General features: G+C 34.3%; 1 protein-coding gene across 26 annotated transcripts in view; it reads left to right on the top strand.

Moving 5' to 3' along the window:
- Nucleotides 1-18548, top strand: part of PPFIA2 (PTPRF interacting protein alpha 2) — a 508974-nt gene that overhangs the window by 445330 nt on the left and 45096 nt on the right. For 14 of the 26 annotated variants that reach the window (XM_031651089.1, XM_031651095.1, XM_031651100.1 and 11 more), the window contains one exon: nt 9277-9285. The exons of the other annotated variants lie outside the window; for them this stretch is intronic. In XM_031651089.1, the coding sequence (XP_031506949.1) occupies nt 9277-9285 (9 nt within the window). The remainder of the gene's footprint in view (nt 1-9276; nt 9286-18548) is intronic. 26 annotated transcript variants of the gene reach the window in all.

Here is an 18548-nt window from a genome sequence, read left to right as displayed (position 1 = left end):
TTAGAAGGGAATTAATAAAATTTAATGTCATCAACATTCTTGCTTAAGCAAGTTTTGAATCATCAGTGTTAATTATATTTTTATTATATATCTCATTATATTTCTTACTTTTCTCCCCTGGAATATATTTAGTTTCCAGTTTCACATGTCAGCATCTCTAGAAATGTGATGATAGGGCAAGTGGCAGATTCCTTGAGTCATTAGAGACCTGAAAATATATTTTACACCTAACATCAGTTGATAATTTCCCAAAATATAGAACTATTGGTTAAAAATAATTTGTCCTCAGAACTTTGAAGTTATGGCTCTTCTTGCTTCTAGTTATGGCTAATGATCAATTGATTGCCATTCTTTTGTATATAGCATGTAGGATTTCTTTTTCCTCTCTCTCTGACAGTTTTTTAAATTTACTTTTGCTTTATCTTTGGTGTTCAGAAATGCCATAAGTATGTGTCTATTCAAATGTTGTGTTTCATTTTTCTACTTTATACTTAGCAAACTGAAGACTTGTTAGGCTGAACTATTTGACATCTGTTACTCTAGAGGATTCACATTTCTACACTCAACTTTGATTCCAAGAAGCTTAGTCTTACACAGACTGCTGGGATTAAAGATGAGGATGTCTGTTTCAATAGTAATTCACCTCTCTAATTCTCAAGACAGTTCTGAACAGGCAGTGAACATATTAAAATTGACAGAATATCCACTGAATAGTTATTTATCTCCAGCAATATACATGGTGAAATATTTAGCTTAATTCTTTATCTGCTAATGTTTTCTCTTGCCTCTTAACATTATATAATTTTTTTGGTACAGGATATATCCATGCTGAAATTTTCTCTATTTTTGTAACTTAAGTTGAAAGATATCATACGAATGTTAATATACTGACTAACATCGTTTTCAATCTTTAGTTACAATATAGATAGTATATTATTATATGTTAGACTTTTATATGTATTCTGAATGGATAAGACTGCTAAAGGAAAATAGATTTCCTATGCGAATTAATTTTTTGATATCATTAAAATGAAATTAACACCCCGATTCAGCTATCAGCAGCATCCTCTCCCGAGAAGCAGTTTATCCTTGGAGCAAAGCAGTCACACTTAATCACTACCAATATATCTTTATGTTAGAATATCAAAGACATAAAAGCGAAGCTCTATAGATTTACTTAATTTATTCCCATCACAATCCTGAGGGTCTCCTCAGTGTGTAATCGTTAATGTGTTTTGAGACTGCACTTTTAATCTTTGGCGTTTGGCAGGTTCAGAGTGTACATATCTGTAAGCAAAATATATGTCATGGAAAATATTTATATGTAAAGGTATCACAGAAACTCACAACATTCTTTCATTTAATACATCTTTGTTAAGTGCCTATATGTCAAATTAAATCCAGAACTTAATTTGTAAGATGTGTTAGAAGCTCTGAGTACATACTCCCATCTAAGTATTCTATATACACAGAAAGTAAAAGTCTGTGCTTCCCCCACAAAAATTTGTTTTGTAGGCATGCAGTAGGAACTGTCTCTGGGTAGATAAAGCAAAAAGAAGGATTCACCTGCATGATATTAGATGATCTCACAGATTAGAGAAACAACAGATTCCAGAGGCAATAGAGTCAAGATATTCCCAAAACTTTGACAATAAGATATCATGAGAGATTTTTCCAGCCTTGTCACAAACACATATATTCTCCTTCATCCCATTCCAAAAATAAAGTCCTTAGATGAAATCCTTTTAAGGCCTAGTTTGGAACAGGTATTTGTGCTTGGATCCGTTTGTTTATTTTAGTCGGGGGTTTATTTAGTACAGACACAATTACTGTGGGAAAATTCCTGGGCAACTAATTCAACGAATATAATAATATACAACATTTTAGAACCTAAACCCAATGCTTTCAAAATTTCTCTGGGAAAATGTGTCCCAGTTTCCTACTTGGAACTCCAGAAGCCTGTCTCCTCTGTTTTCACTAAAATAGAGCTGCTGTTGGCTTTGCCATGTGATCATGCATAGCCCTGCCTAGCTCCAACCAAGGACAATTATAAGAATTCCCTGAACGTAAGTAATAATAATATCCAAAGCATAAGGGTCAAAATGCACTGAAATTTGTTAGTAAAAAGAAAGCTAAGGGAAACCAAAGTGCTCTCTTTTACATATATTTAGATATATTGATCTATTTAGAGGAAGGAAAACAGCACAAAAGGAATAGAGTTGCTGTTTTGAGCCAGCAGTGCAATGTGAATATATCACAAAGAGTAGAGCAGAAGCCCTCTGCTGTCTCCATCATTTCTGCCAGGAGAAACATTTTTGATCTGGAAAGAGTAAAATAAAAATTAGTAAACGAAAATTAAAATCAAGATAGTTACATACAGTAGAAGATAATGTCATTTTCTAAATAAATTCATATCATTTATCTTAATTGATATAAATCCTAGATTAATATTAGTAGAACATGAAAATGATAATTTTTCATTCTTTTCCTCAGTATGTCCCAAGAAATGTTTTAAATTACTGATATTTGAATTACCTAGTTCTGTTCTTCAAAGAACTTGTAGAGAGATGGACATGAAAACTAATTATTGCATTTAAGTATTTCAGGGCTCATGATCACTTTTTAAAGTCTTTGTAGAGAATGAGAAAAGTGTCAGAAACCCAAAGTCACCCTAATATTCTTATTTACAAGACATTCTCCCAGCTAAAGACAAATAACCAAAGGGGCTTCACAAATGAATTGATGAGGACTAAGTGAAAAAGAAGGTGGCATAACCCAGCACTTTCACACATGATTTAAGTAAGAACATCAGATTTGGCAAAGTGCAAAGCTAGAAGGCATAGCTCAGTTTTTAGATAAAGAATATGCTTAAGGATGATTTTTACAGAGGCATCCAAATCTGACAAGATGAAATTTTATATGGGAATTTCTATACTCCTGCAGCCAACTTCAGGACTATACTTACTGATTTCTTCTATAGGGGAACATATATAATTTACCTGTGGCTCCTACGAAAAAAGTTTCTACAAGGTAGGCAAATGAGCAATGCCTGACAAATAATTTAATGTTTTTCAATATCCATAAAAGCAGTAACAGGGTCAAAATTCTATGCATTTGCCAGATTATAGCTGGGTATTGTGTTCATTTCTGGAAAATATACTTAAAGTAGATGTATCAAAACCAGCATATGTTCAGAGGAACATGACCATCCTAGTGAGATGACACAAAGTCATGTCTTCAAAGACTAGTAGAAATAGGAATATGTGGTGTATACAGAACAAAGATATAGACGCTGCCAAGAGAATGAACAACCAAACGTGTTCTTTATGGCCTTGTGATAAGACCTTGGGCCAGAAGTCAGGGGTTACTACAGATAAATTGAGCTGACTGTAAGAGAATTATTAACAATCACAAAGGTAGGAAGAAAAAATTGACCACCTGGAAAGGGAGTTGTTCACTGTAATTATGTCTAATATAGACCTGACAGGCATATGTACATAATAGGATTATGGAGGATTCACCTTTTGGCTGAGAATTTGTACTACATGCTTTTTAAATTGTCCCTGCCCTGAGATTCTGTGATTCCCTATAAAATTCAGAGGAGAACTGAACAGAGGAGGATCTTTGAATTTTTAACATATAGACGCTGGCATATTATAAGTATTTAAAATGCATTTCCCAAATAATTGAATGCATATACAGAAGCTGGACAAAGAAAGAACTCTAGGATAAAGAAGAAAACCTGAAAAAATATAATAGGAGTTAGGGCAGTGATTTCTACCCGGATGACCAAACCTGAAACCTGGGCTTCCTCTTTGCTCCTGTTCTTCCTTGTCCTAATTCTTCCTCTGCACACGTCCATGTACTATTACCAAATCTAGTTAATTGCATTTTTATAAACCTCTCAAATCTGTTGATTTTCTTCTCTCCAGCTCAAGCCATCATACTACAATAGTCTTTCTACTTCTAGTCTAGTCTTGCCTTCCTGTAATCCATTATTCATGCTTCAGCTAAAGAGACCTATCTAAATCTTATTTTTTAGCTGCCTAAAACCCCTCAATCACTCCCTCACAGCCCTAGAATTAATTTCAAATGGCTTTATGTAGTCCATAAATCCCTACATTATCTGCTCCCTGTGTACCTCACCAGCTTTATCTCTCTGTTTCCCATCTTCCCATCTTGCACTTCATGGTCTTGATATGCCTATTATCTATTTTTTTTTTGTTCCTGATTACTTTTATCTCCTTCTGTGCATATATTCTGCTTCATGTTTTCCTCATCTTTTGCATGCTAATGATGTTATCTATTTTATATGTAATATCTACATAATAATCACATTGATTAGTTATAATGTGCTAGGCAATGCACTGTTCTATGCATTTTACATCCACTATCTCTAATATTTTTCACAAAGCTTTTAATGTAAAAACTGCTATTTTCTTCTATGCATCAAGAAATATAGCTTTCCAGGCACTGTGTTATACAAAAATGTATATCTCCAGAGCCCAGTTTTCCTTGGAATTATTTAGTATCTAAGAATAGGGCTTTGATTTAAAGAATATGTAGTCCAATCTCAACTGCACCTAGAATATCCTATATAACTTTTAATGGTCCAAATAGGGAGTGAATGAAGAATTCCCCAGTTTCTTTGTACTCTGGAAAGGGTAGCACATTTTTTTTCCTCTAGAGAATAATTAGTTTCTTATCTGCCCCTACCCTATCCTTCAAAATGAGCAACAAATGTATTCAAACCAAACATGCTTTTAAAAAGTGGGGGTGGGGAGGATTTCAAAACAGAAGATGTAGATGCTTTATAAAATTGATTTTTTCTGATATAATTCACCACACATAATATTCCAGTGTTTGATATAACATATAATCATACTAATGTTCCCGAATAAATAAGCCATGTAAAGAATTTAAATGTGTGCTTGAATCAATCTGAATTATTCATTCAAGTAAAACTTACAAGAGAGAGTCTAATAGCAAGAATAATTATGGCTTTTTAAATGAAAACAATCAAATTAAAGTACATTTAAATATAATGCTGACATCTTAATCTAGAATTTTCCACATTTGTTCCTGCTAATATAAAATCCTATATAAGCTTTGTATAGTATTTTTTATAAGATCTTTGGAAATTTAGTTTCTTCCCATAGTTATTTCAAATGAGCCATTCATGAACCGAGTGTCTCTTGTCTCCACACTTCTAAGAAGGGCAGTAATTATGTATAATCTCTCTCTTGCCGGGATTTTACAGATAAAAAGTTCAATACAAAAAGACTTCATATATCTATGAAGTGTGTGTGTGTATTAAGTATATTTTTGTACACACATACACAAGCATGACATTAAATATCTTTAGTTCAGATTCTCCATAATTGAAATTTTAATTTGAGGCTTAACTGTATTGGGTTTGCTAGGCAGATGAATAACAAAATTCTTAGAGCGATAAAGATTTCTTAAACTCCTTTAAGTAGTCTCAAATGCTTTAGTTATTTGAAGTCAATATTAACTTAAAGAAAAGTTATTTTTAATGTGATGGTGAACCACACTTAAACTTCTGAACCATTTCTTTCATTTAGAAGAATCACTAGAAACATGCTTAAATATTTGTCTGTAAAGTCCCATCATCTGTCTTTAAGCAGGAATTTTAAGCAGTTCTTGACATCACCCTGGTATGCTCTGATATCCACATAGATCACCCATTCACAAACTAACCTTTTGGTTTTATAACTTTATTGCTTCCAGTGTTGTTCACTACCCCAAGTCAGACACTCTTCATGGTACTATTCTGAATCTTGTCATCACCACAAATCATGCTTCTTTCAAACTTACCAATTCAAGCATCTCATTTCTTGCTAATCACAGTCTTCCCACCTTTGATCTTGCTTTATGAACTTTTTCTTCTATCATCTATATTTAACCTCTATCCTTTACCAGTGCACTATCCCCTTTCTGTTTTCCCCTCTCTCCTTGTTTAGCTTAGATCATGTCCGTAATTTCAGCACCCTCAAAATTTGTTAAATTTCTTCACTCCGCTTTCATTTGGTCACATCTACATATAACAACCACACCCAACAACGAGATTTTTTTTCTCCATGTGTACATTTTGGCACATCTGTGCTGTTGGAGAAAATTACAGCAGGGAAATTAGAGATAGTTTTATCGTGAAATTCAGCACTGCCTAGTAATCCCAAGAGTTTTATTTCATTAATGTTGTTCTGGTCTCTGCAACTCTTGTTAGAGACCTCCACTCTCCTCAAACTTGTATCTTCTGCTGATGAGTTTACATTCTAGCTTAAGGAGACAGAGAGACAGAGAGAGAGAAACCATCCAAGTGCCCTGAATTGCTTGATGCCAAATATATACTAACACTTGCCCCATGTGTCTTATTATAGAAAACTAGGCTATTCTCTTCTTACTCAGATCATCCCTTTCCATTTTCTTAGTCATTTTGTGCTGAATTCCCCCTTGCTTTCAACTTCTGCTCCTGTTTTTTTTTTCCCCACCAGCATTTAAACATTCTCAACTTTCACCTATTAAAAAATATTTATTCATTTTACTTTTCCATTTCAGTTACCAGCCATTAACTACTCAATTTGGTGTTAATAACTGATTTAAAAATATTTCTGAATCATCAACTTGAACCTTACAAAGCAAGAGTCAATTATATTCCAAACGTAAAACTCTTTTAATGAATTGTTTCTTATTTGAAGTTTTCTATCCGGAATTGACTAGTTTATAACAGGAGAAGGTCCATTCAATTGTAGGAGATCTGGAAGATCAAGGTGAGGAAACTGAAAAGTTGAAGGCTCTCATTTTGAAATATAAGACATATGTTTGCTGGTAATTTCTTCTTCTCCTGACTGGATATATGCTGATGTTGCCAAGGAAAACATAATGTCAATAATTGCATCTGATCTCATTCATTAGATGGTAACATAACCTATTTTTTTCATGTTAATTAAAACTTACTTGCCTATTACTCACAATGGTCTTTAACTGAAGAATATTTATTCTTGACAGAATCTCTCTCACTATTAACATAGCCTTGACACTTCTGAAATGGAGAGAAAAATAATGAGGCCATATGCTACTGTAAATAAATATCTGTAGGAAAGAATGCATCAATATTTACGATAAGAAAAATTAATCAGAAAAAAACTTCTCTGCAAATGTATATTACCTCCTATATGAAGTTTATAATATATTAGCACAAAATGTGGGTCATTTATAACTATAGATTTTTGTCTTTTGCAGAACACATTTGTTTGAAAGTCATGAGGTGAAATTCTTAACATTCTAAAGTGATATAGCTGCTTGAAATTGTTCTTAACTTTATTTACTACGGAAGAGAAGAAAGTTCATAAAAACTATGAGAAATCAGATAATTTATATAAATTCATAAAAAAATAAATAAATTCATAACAAAATAATAGAAATTTTTGCAATGCTTTTTGAGCAGTTAAATTTTTAAACTTGTGTTTAAATTTGTGTTGTTTATTTTCGTATTTTCTCTTATATTTTATATTTTAAGGTATTTATACTGATTAAGTTTTTTATTTTAAAAAATGATGAAGGACCATCTGATAAATATTACTGTTTTACTGCCTGCAAATTTAATCAGCTTGTTTTATAGGAAAGTGATTCCTAGATAGCTAGTAGGCTCAGAAAGATTATGTTGTCCATGGTGATAACTAGTTCCAAATGCTTTTGGCAATTTTCTTGGAAACCTGAGAAATTGCCTTTTTTTTCTGAACCCATCATAGAATTCACAGGTATGTTGACAAGAAAACCATTTTAAACATCTAAAAACTATATCCTTTTGGTTTTAATTTCATTTCTGTGGGGTGTATGATGTGAAAAATACGATAAATTTCTTGAGACAGTGTAATGCCAGTGTTTCTGAACATTTATGTTTTTGTTCATGTGAAAATTTAAGGAGCTTGCCACAGATGCTGTGGAGTTAAGGCCAAAAATATGCATTTTTTTTCAAAGTGCCAATTTAATAAAAAGTACGTGGTTTCTCTGAATGAATGCCTTGAGAGGAGGCACGTGCAGGGTGTTCCATTGCACATCAATCTTTTCTTTATAATAATTGTTCAATAAAAAAGGAGATGCTTTAACCTGCCTAATTTCTGACATAGGAATTTCTGCTTTCTATTTTGTTATATTGAACATATTTTATGAGTTGTAGTAACAATTTTATTTTTTAATAATTAGGCTATTATGCTTGTAATATATTTTTAAAACAATATTCTCATGGATTTTTGTTGAATTATTTAACTTCCATATTTTCTCAATGCCTCTGCTACATCCAGGGAGCAAGGGTTCTTCAAAAGCAATATATCTATCAATGTTGTTTTAGTGATGATTTCTGGTAATATTGGTGAACCAATATAATTTATGGACTTTTTCCAAAAGACATTTATAAACACCTATTCAAATAATTAAATATTTCTACTACTGAAAAAGCCACAATAGGCACAAACTTGATGTTTATTTTGCCAGTAAAATAGAGGAGGAAGTAATGTGGCCACGGAAGAAGAGGAATAGAACACTTTTACACTTTCTCATGTTCTGATTACTAGCCATACATATTTACCAAAATAGTAATTATTATTACAGCATTGATTGGAAAAATAAATTGTGGATCTGGAATGGACTTTACCCATTACTATTGCTAGGGATTATGATGAGGAAATTGAAGACCAGAATCTGCTAATAATTTTGACCAAATTGTGTATGACAACTAGAATCTAGGTTTTCAGTTCATCAAACTAGGAAGGACTTTCTTCACTTCAAGTTGCTGCCTCTTCACATGTCTGCTGTTCTTTCTTCTTGGGCCTTAGCAGTGGCTTATAAAAATAAAAATCCAAATTCCAATTAATAAGTTATTGTTTCTACTGGTAAAATAACATGGAAGTGGCCTGAGGTAAAGAATGTCCTTTACCAAGATTCCTTGATTTCCTCCTGGGATGTACTCGAGGCTGGGAAAATGTGGTCATGCATGTTTCAGAGTGGCTCATACTCAAGACATAGACTTATTGGTCAACTATTAGAACTACCCTCAGCCTGACTATGCTTTTGGACGCAGTGAGTATGTGTGTCATGATGAAATACAAAATGGCACCATGTCTTTCTCATATCTGAGCTTTCTCACATCTGAAATAATGCTCTTGTTTTATTCCATGGCTTTCTTTGGATTGAACTGTATCCATTAACATTTGTGTGCTTTTCTTTTCCATCCGTCCTTCTCCATCTCATGAAAAGCACATCTGGGTAAGTTGAAGCACAATGGCTGCTGAACATGTTTATTTTCAGCACCATCTTTTTTTTTTTTTCAAAGTATTACTCTTTTGAGTTGTAACACAAGCTGCACTGCCTCTGACCTGAAATGAAAATCGTGAAGTGTATTTATTTCCACACAGTAAAAAGGAATCATTGGTTCAGAGAAATGTTCATATTTAAATTAATTATGTGAGCTTTCGGGCACTTGTATTTCTTCCGTTTTATTATATACATGTCAAAAACATTCTAGACTGCCTTCCCCCTAGTTTTCTAGTAATTCCCTAACGGGTCAATGTGGCAAGCAGCTAGGCTCAAGTCATACTTTCAGACCATTCAGGTACTACTGATTGTGCTGCCTGTCTGAATTGCCTGTACCTTTCTTAATGCTCCACCTGTGTTATGTTCAAGAGACAAACTTATTCATCAACGAATAGAACTGCACATATCCGAAAAGGGTTAAATGCTGTTATTCCTGCAGAGCTTTTGCAAATAGAGAGCCAAGAATAATCCTTGGTTTTGGTTGAATGTGTGTTGTTCCCATTGTTTCCTGTACTACTGGTTGATTTCTAAAGTTTTAAAAACCTGAATTACTCAGTTAATGGCTTCAAATTTTAAATCCTTCTCTTTGAACTAAAATTAGAGTATTTATCTATTCCTAGCACAAATTTGGCTTCAAAGTAAAAAAGTAAAATAAAATATGCATAATATTTAGATTGGTGTAGACTACTGCATTTGTAACATGGTGAGCTATTAAAACACTTTGGACTGAGAAGAAGGTATTGCTTTTAAATTTAAAGCAGTGTTATTTTCTATCAATAAAATGACTACAATGAGATACAATTATCCAGGAAACTATGAAAAGTATTACTAGTTGGCTATATAAATATTTTGTGTGCCAATATAAATTCATTTACTTTATAATATTACTTTATTAACTAGTAAGGTTTATATTATTTTTAATATAATGTTAAGTTTCAGTTGCCATTAACTAAATGATTTAGTGATGCAGTATTTGCTTCAGTTAGGATATTTTACAATACTGAGGAATTAAGGAAAGCTCTAGTAAGGTGTTCTTAAAAATGCAAGGCAGGTTGTGGTTAGAGTACTAGTCAATGATGTTGGCCAAATGAATGTTGTAAACTCTTTTTGAAAATAACAAATGTTCTCGACATTGAGTTTTAAAGCAGAGTTTTCATGTCATCATGTAAATTCGGTCTTCTGTTTTCTAATGATTTTTAATTTTTCTGAGGAAAATAATTTCTTTTTTTTTTTTTTTTTTTTTTTTTTTTTTTGAGACGGAGTCTCGCTCTGCCGCCCAGGCTGGAGTACAGTGGCCGGATCTCAGCTCACTGCAAGCTCCGCCTCCCGGGTTCACGCCATTCTCCTGCCTCAGCCTCCCAAGTAGCTGGGACTACAGGCGCCCGCCACCTCGCCCGGCTAGTTTTTTTGTATTTTTTAGTAGAGACGGGGTTTCACCGTGTTCGCCAGGATGGTCTCGATCTCCTGACCTCGTGATCCACCCGTCTCGGCCTCCCAAAGTGCTGGGATTACAGGCTTGAGCCACCGCGCCCGGCCGAGGAAAATAATTTCAAGAAATAAAACTTAATTCCTCACATTCCTTATTGAATGAAATATTGAAAAACAATGAATGAATGATGCATTTTTATTAATGGACTATAAGAAACTGATATAATGGCCTTCATTCTAAAATTCAGTTTCTTATTATCTTGCACGTGCTCCTCGGACTTAAACATTTTAGGACCTCAACATCATTTCCCTAGTACAATTACTAAAAGAGAGCTTTGAATAATATAATATCAGGGAAGATAGTACAACATAGTGAAGATGACATAAGAAGATGTGAAGAAAAAAGAGTACTGACTTAGGAATCAGAAGATAGAGTTTAAGTTCCATCTTCCCCACTTATTTGCTACATGCCCCTGAGTGACTGAAATATTCTTTGTACTTACTAATATTATTATCTACTTATCTCCTACAACAGTATGAGAGAATATGTGTACCTTCAGAAGCATACAAACTATAAACTTCCAAACTGAGTAAAAGACGGTATAAAATTAGATGAAACACTAGAGCAATCTAATCTAAATAGTATTCATATAACCTGAAAAATTACAATATTTTCCAGTAGGTCCCCAATTACTATCCAATTACTATTAGGAAGTGACTGGCATGTACAGACTATGGTGTCTTGCAAAAGTGAAATTGTTTAATGGGGAGTAATATAAGCCCCTCTCATTTTCAATAACAGCATAAATAATTGTATGATTCAATCATATTTGTGTGTATGTGTGTGTGTGTGTCGGGGGGTATTTATACCTTTTTAATGGTTTTGGAAATAATTCAATTCAAAACACAGTAAGGAAGGAGATTATGTAAATCCAAATTCAATTCACAAATAAATTTCTTTCCTGAGACTATGCCCTATATTTCAGAGAAGCTTGAAGATGAAAGGTTTCAATATTAACGAATTTTGGTTTCAATGTAATGAAATTATTTGAAATCTAAACAGCCTAGCGTGTGTTACTGGAATCTGAATAAAACACTACTTAAATGTGTCATAGATTTTCATACATTTTCACCAAATGTGAAAATATGCAGTAATAGGATACACAGGCACACACACATTTGCACTTGCACATACGCAAAATCACAGTATGCTGTGCTTTCAAAACAACTCAAATTTAATGTTGAATTTGAAACTTAATTTTATGAAGCTAAATATGTATAGTTAGGTAATCAATCTTCTGAAGCAGCTGATTGGAATTTGTAACATATTTCTGTTTAGAATAATTATGTTAACTAAGATATACATGTTCAGCTTGCAGATGTTAAAAAAAAATAATTGAGTTGGCACCATACTGTATTCGCATTTGCTGACCAGAATTTCAACTAGCTTCTCAAATACATAGTTTTAGTTTTCACAGACTTAATCAAGTGTGGATTCCTGAATAATAAGCCCATTGTTTGGTTGAAATTTGAGGAGGTTACATCCTATTTACTCTCTTGAATGCTGAATTTTAGTGGAACAATATACATTTTACAATTAACAACAGTGTGAAGTCTGTGCACATTTCCTGCTAGTATTGTGTAAGGAAGATTTATTTTCTGTGCTGCAATACTAAGTATTTTATATTGTCACATTATTTGACTTATATTTTATTCTTCATTCTTATCAAGCCACATATTTATTTCTTCTGGTTTTATCAATAAGTACTTGTTATGTGCCATAGTAAATCAGTAGCTCTGAAGGTAAATTTTTCAACCAGAGAATTATTTTGTATGGTTATTACAAAATCAATTGAAATGAAATGAATGGCAACAAATTCAACTTCTCTATCTCATTCATTTAAACTAGGCTAACTTTTCTCTGGCCAAGATGTACAACCTGATATTACTAGGGAATAACAAGAAAAGAAAAGCCACAGTTCGTTTGTTCTTTTATAATGCTGAGGATTGAAATGTGTGACAATAAGAAGGTAAAGACCTTATATATTAACCAGGAAGTCAAATAAATGTATGCCACTTCTAAAAATAAATGAACCATAGGAAAAGAAAGAAAAGTAGGAGACCATTATTTTATTTTACACTTAAAATAAGGAAGGCACTATTATCCTTATTCTTCAGTGATGAAAAATTTCAGAAATGTTAATTGGCTAAGAGATGGCATGGCGGTTAAGAGAGCTGACTCTGTGGACAGGTTATTGGGGTTCAAATTCGATTCTGCAATTCAATGGTTCCATGACTCCAAGTGGCCTCTGTTCTTCAGTGTTCTCATCTGCAAATGTGTGTCAATATGTATCTTATTGGATTATTATGAAAATTAAATGAGTTAATACACATAAAAACAGGATGGTGCTTCATAGATAGTAAGTGATAAATGCACATTTAGTTATTGTTTTGTGTGATCCAAAGCCTAATTTGTCTGCATCCAGAACCTTTGCTCTTTCAAACCACTATATTACATCTCATAAGAATATGAAGTGGTTCAGATGAACAGGAGAGCACATTAGATGCATCTCAATTATAGCACTTACTGTATTAAATTGTAATACAATTTATTTCATTTTATTTAGATTGTATTTTAAATTTTAAGTGAAAGTATAATAAGTACAAGTATAATATATACAAGTTTGGTATTTGCATAGAAGAGAGAGTTCATTCTGCCTGGGAGAGGACTTAGAATCTTAATAGAAAAAATTAAGTATGAGTTGTGTCTGGAGGATAAGTTAGAGTTGTTACGATGGTGACGTAAAGAAGGATGCTCTTGGCAGAAGAAAAGGGCAGATAGCAAGTCATGGAGGAGTAAAATGGAATGAGGTATTTGGGGAATAGCAAGTATTTCAGTGTTGGTTGAGCAGAAAAAGCCAGGGAGACAGTCAGATCATGAAGGGTCTTTTTATAAGATATTTGGCCTTTATTTTGAGAACAATGGGGGAAGCTTTCAAGCAGGTGAGTCTTAAAGAAAGATTTGTGTTTGGGAAGGTCTCACTGGAGGTTGGAAGGGAGAAGTTACCAAATGAGAGACAGAGAGACTCTAGGAGCCCATCACCATCATCGTCAGATGATAAGGGCTTAAACAAAAGCTTTGGCAGTACTCAGTCAGTTTACCAAATGTCTTTCTGAATGTTAGATACGACATTTTAATCTTTTTCTGCAGCCAACCTGGGTAACTGTGATGCAGAATTCTTATTTCTTTTTAAGATGCAATGAACAGTTGGAAGTTATAAAAATATAGAATACTTAAAAATGCCCTACAATCAAGGATCCTAGGTGACTGTCAACATTGTGAGTTTTTTTGGACTATAATTTAGCAGTCATTCAAAAGATGTTCTTGACTAGTGCATCCAAAGAAAGATGCATGATACAGTTTGAAGACAAACTCTAATTTTCAGGATTTTACTCTCTTGGATTGGAGATGATGCCTCAGGCACAAAAAAATGATTTCTATGGGTGAGATTGACATATTTTAAAGGAAAAAAGGATAATTGTAGATTGGGCTGATCACAAAATATTTCATATAAAAGGGAAGCCAGGAATTAAATAAACAAGGTTGTTGATAGTTGAAAAAGTAGCAGTCAAGTTATCCACTCTAGGAAATGGTATTTACAAAGGTGGAATTGGTGATGCACAAACCGTGAAAGTACTTTTCAATTCTGGTTAGAAGGAAAGGTAATTACATAATTAAATCAAGATTAAACGAATATCTTTGTAATGAAGATTAAAGATAATTCTTTAGACATTTGAGGAAACACTGAAAGGTTTTTAGAGGACAGTGCTATAATTATTGAAAGTAAAACCTGGCCAGGCACAGTGGCTTATGCCAGTAATGCCAGCACTTTGGGAAGCTGAGGTGGTCAGATCACTTGAGGCCAGGAGATCGAGACCAGCCTGGCTAACATGGTGAAACCCCATCTCTACTAAAAATATAAAAATTTAGCCAGGCGTGATGGCATGTGCCTATAATCACAGCTACTCAGGAGGCTGAAGCAAGACAATCGCTTGAACCTGGAAGGCAGAGGTTGCAGTAAGCCGAGATCACGCCACCACACTGCAGCCTGGGAGACAGAGTGAGACTCCAAAAAAAAAAAAAAAAAACCAGAAGGAAAGAAAGAGGGAAAGAAGAAAAAGAAAGAAAGAAGGAAGGAAGGAAAGAAAGAAAGAAAGGAGGGAAAGGAAGGAAGGAAGGAAGGAGGGAGGAAGGGAGGAAGGAAGGAAGGAAGGAAGGAAGGAAGGAAAGGAAGGAAGGAAGGAAGGAAGGAAGGAAGGAAGGAAGGAAGGAAGGAAGGAAGGAAGGAAGGAAGGAAAGAAAGAAAAGGAAAGAAAGAAAGAAAGAAAGAAAGAAAGAAAGAAAGAAAGAGAAAAGGAAAGAAAGAAAGAAAGAAAAGGAAAGAAAGAAAGAAAAGGAAAGAAAGAAAGAAAAGAAAGAAAGAAAGAAAGAAAAGAAAGAAAGAAAGAAAGAAAGAAAGAAAGAAAGAAAGAAAGAAAGAAAGAAAGAAAGAAAGAAAGAAAGAAAGAAAGAGAAACTCACATTTATTGATCCACCGCCTCTTTAGGGATAAGTAATCTGTTAACTCACATTATACATATTTTCTTATGAAACCTTCGTAACAACCCTATTAAATGGGTACTATTATCAGCTTCATGGTTTCATATGAGGCAACTGAACCACAGCAAAATACAGTGACTTGTTATGGATGCACAGCCCAAAAGAACGCGCAAAGGAATCAAGCTCAAGCGATTTGATTTTAGGAGTCACTTTGTCACCCACTCTGCTATAAAGTCTGTCTTCCAAGCAGATTTTTTAAAATATCAGTGTAAGAAGCCTGGAGATAAGGACCAATTAAAGGCTGAGAAAAAACTGTGGTGTCAGTGACAGTAGAAAGTAAAGGAAGAGGCATTAGAAAGTATGAAGGGGAAAATGACAGTCATCAAATAGAAGGTGAATGAAATGGCCATCATAAGTGACAGAGGGGACAGTGCTGTATGGTATTTGGACAGTCATACCACAAATTGGCAGTCCCAGAATAGCATGCTAAAGTAAGCGGTCTGTGAATAAAGTATCTTTTCACTGACAGAGATAAACCACCCACATTGGGAAGAATGAGGAGGAGACATACTGTTCCCTTTGGTATGTGACTTTTTTGAGTAACTAATTTCATTTTTCACAATTGCAAATACAAACACTAACAAATTCAAGTTTTACCATTTCAATATGGTTGCCAATAGGATAGCTATTTATGGAAAGGATTGTCTAATAGGTAATTTTAAATAGTGAGACATGGCTCATGCCTGCAGGGGATTATGGTGTAGAGGAAATAAGCCTGTGTACATACAGTGAACTGTCTACCACAGTCTTGCACATGATATGAGTGGCATCACTCAAGGGATGGAGAAGATTTGAAGGGTATGAATTGAGGAAAGGCCATTCCAAATGGAGAGAAATTCAGTAGAACAGAAGAGGTAAAGTGCAAAGAATGGTGGGTATCCATTATAGCTAGAGAGAAGAGATACAATAGGTAAATCTGGAAACACAATTTAGGGGCAGATCAAGAATGACCTTGAAGGCCATTATTTCAATAGTAAATTAAAAACCATTATAGAAATTTGAGTTATATAGTAAGCTAATAAATGTTTACTTTAAGGAGGCTAATCTGATGGTAGCACATACAATGAATTGCTTTGGGAAAAAAAGAAAAAATGGAGAACTGAAATTAGTATCTATTGAATACATATTGGCTGCTAGGTGCTTTTGTAAATATTATCTTATTTAGTTCTTATAAATTGAGATCAATTTATAATCATCTTCAAATATGAGAAGACTGAGTCTCAAAGAGATTAAGTACGTAGCCAAAAAACATATAGCTGGTAAGAAGTTAATTTGGCATGCATTCTTTCATTCAGTTACAATTTATTGAATGTATGCTGTATGCCTCAATCCCTATTCCAATAACCACTCACCACTTCTACTGCCACAGCTCAGTGCCAAGCAACCATTATCTTCTACTTGAAAATTGCAACGACCTTCTAACTTGTATCCTTATCTCTCACAACTCTGACCTGGCTCAAGTCCGTGCTTGAGCCAGAAGTATCTTTATAATGTACAAATTATGTTACGTTTTTGTGCTTAAACCATCTGATGGCTTCTTATTACATTTAGAATAAACTCCTTTTCAGCTCCCAAGGCCCAACATGATCTTACTTTTCTCTTGTTTACCTCTCCAATTCCGTCTTCCTCCAACCCCAACTCCCCTGTCCTTCAATTCACTCCAGTCACACTGGCCTTTCTTGGCTTTTATCAGTTGCTCAAACATTTAATTCCACTCCTTTAATAGGAATTTTATACTATGTTTCTGCTTGAAACATATTCCACCATACCCCTACTCCATGCCACTTTTCAATGTATATGTGTCTACTCAAATGTTGCCTTGTCATAGACATCTATGTCCCCAGAACACTATAAGCATTGCCTACTTTACTACCTTAGTCTATTTTACCTTCTGTAGAACACATAACAGTGGCTCAACTTATTTTGTTTATTTATGTGTATATGTGTTTATACAAATCTTCCTTCTTCACTGGAATGTATGGTCTTTGAGGTCAGAGATTCACTTGGCTTTATTCTTTGCTTGCTGAAGACAAAAGACGGCACATAGTAAGTCTATAAAAATTAGATGACTGAACCCCTAATCAACTCAGACACACAGCATATGAAGTCTCTGCTCTTAAGCCCATGGAGTTGGGAATCACAACTTGTGAACCAACAAATTCAATAGAACATAAAAGATACTATAGAGAAAATTGCTTAGAACTATGGGGCCTGTGTATGAAAGTGGTAAATATGGCCTCCAGGGCAAGAGAAGGATGGATGCAGAAAGGAAGCATTTTTGTTGAATCATGAAAATCAGGACAAAGTGTGTAGGGAGATAAGGCAGGAAGGCATGTGATGGCATAAAAATGCAAGAGATGGGAGCCAGAGACCCTACTCATATACGAATTAGACCACAACTGCAATTGTTAAGGAGAGACTTAAAACCTAAAAATGAAGATCCAGGCATTTCCATTTGGATTTAGTCATTTAACCAAAGTTGCACCCACCTGCTTAATTAGCCTGGATTAAAAGTTAGAAATCCGAAGCCTGGCAAATGCTCTTGATTTATTTACGTTTTTTAGACCCTATTGATCTTTTATCTAGAAATTTTTGAGTCTAGTCATTTCTAAATCCCTTTTCATACATGGACAGGTTGAACAGAGAACACCAGTATATCTAAAAGGCTTGTTTGTGCCAAATCAGTTGTCATTTAGTATTTCTTAAACAGTTCAGGTCACTATTTTTCCGACAGTAACTCCAAAACTTGATGACAATAAGCATGCCCTTATGTAATGTGTGCAACCCTTTGTTCCTGTCTTCAGTTCAGGCATAGCAAGTGCAGCCTCCCCTCTGCACATTTAGATATGGGCTTGCAAATTATTCACAGACCTGAGTGCTCACATGTTGCCTCCTAAAATGTCACTTTCTAGTCACAGTAACTTACTGATATCAATAATAGGACAGCTTGAGGCCTATGGAGGATACTAACAGCATTCTTTATTGAAGAGTGTTTCTTGAAAATGCACAATGATTCAGAAGTTGTACTGATTCAAAATAACTATTTCTTGCAATTAGTACTTTTCTTGTTTGTGTTTTGACACAAGTGATAACACCTCCATGCCTGACACTTCCTCTAAACGGAAGT

Source organism: Papio anubis, chromosome 9 (genome assembly GCF_008728515.1).
Source record: "Papio anubis isolate 15944 chromosome 9, Panubis1.0, whole genome shotgun sequence".
Classification (NCBI taxonomy): Eukaryota; Metazoa; Chordata; class Mammalia; order Primates; family Cercopithecidae; genus Papio; species Papio anubis.
Note: the sequence above shows the minus strand (reverse complement) of the source record. Positions and strands in the feature narration are given on the sequence as shown.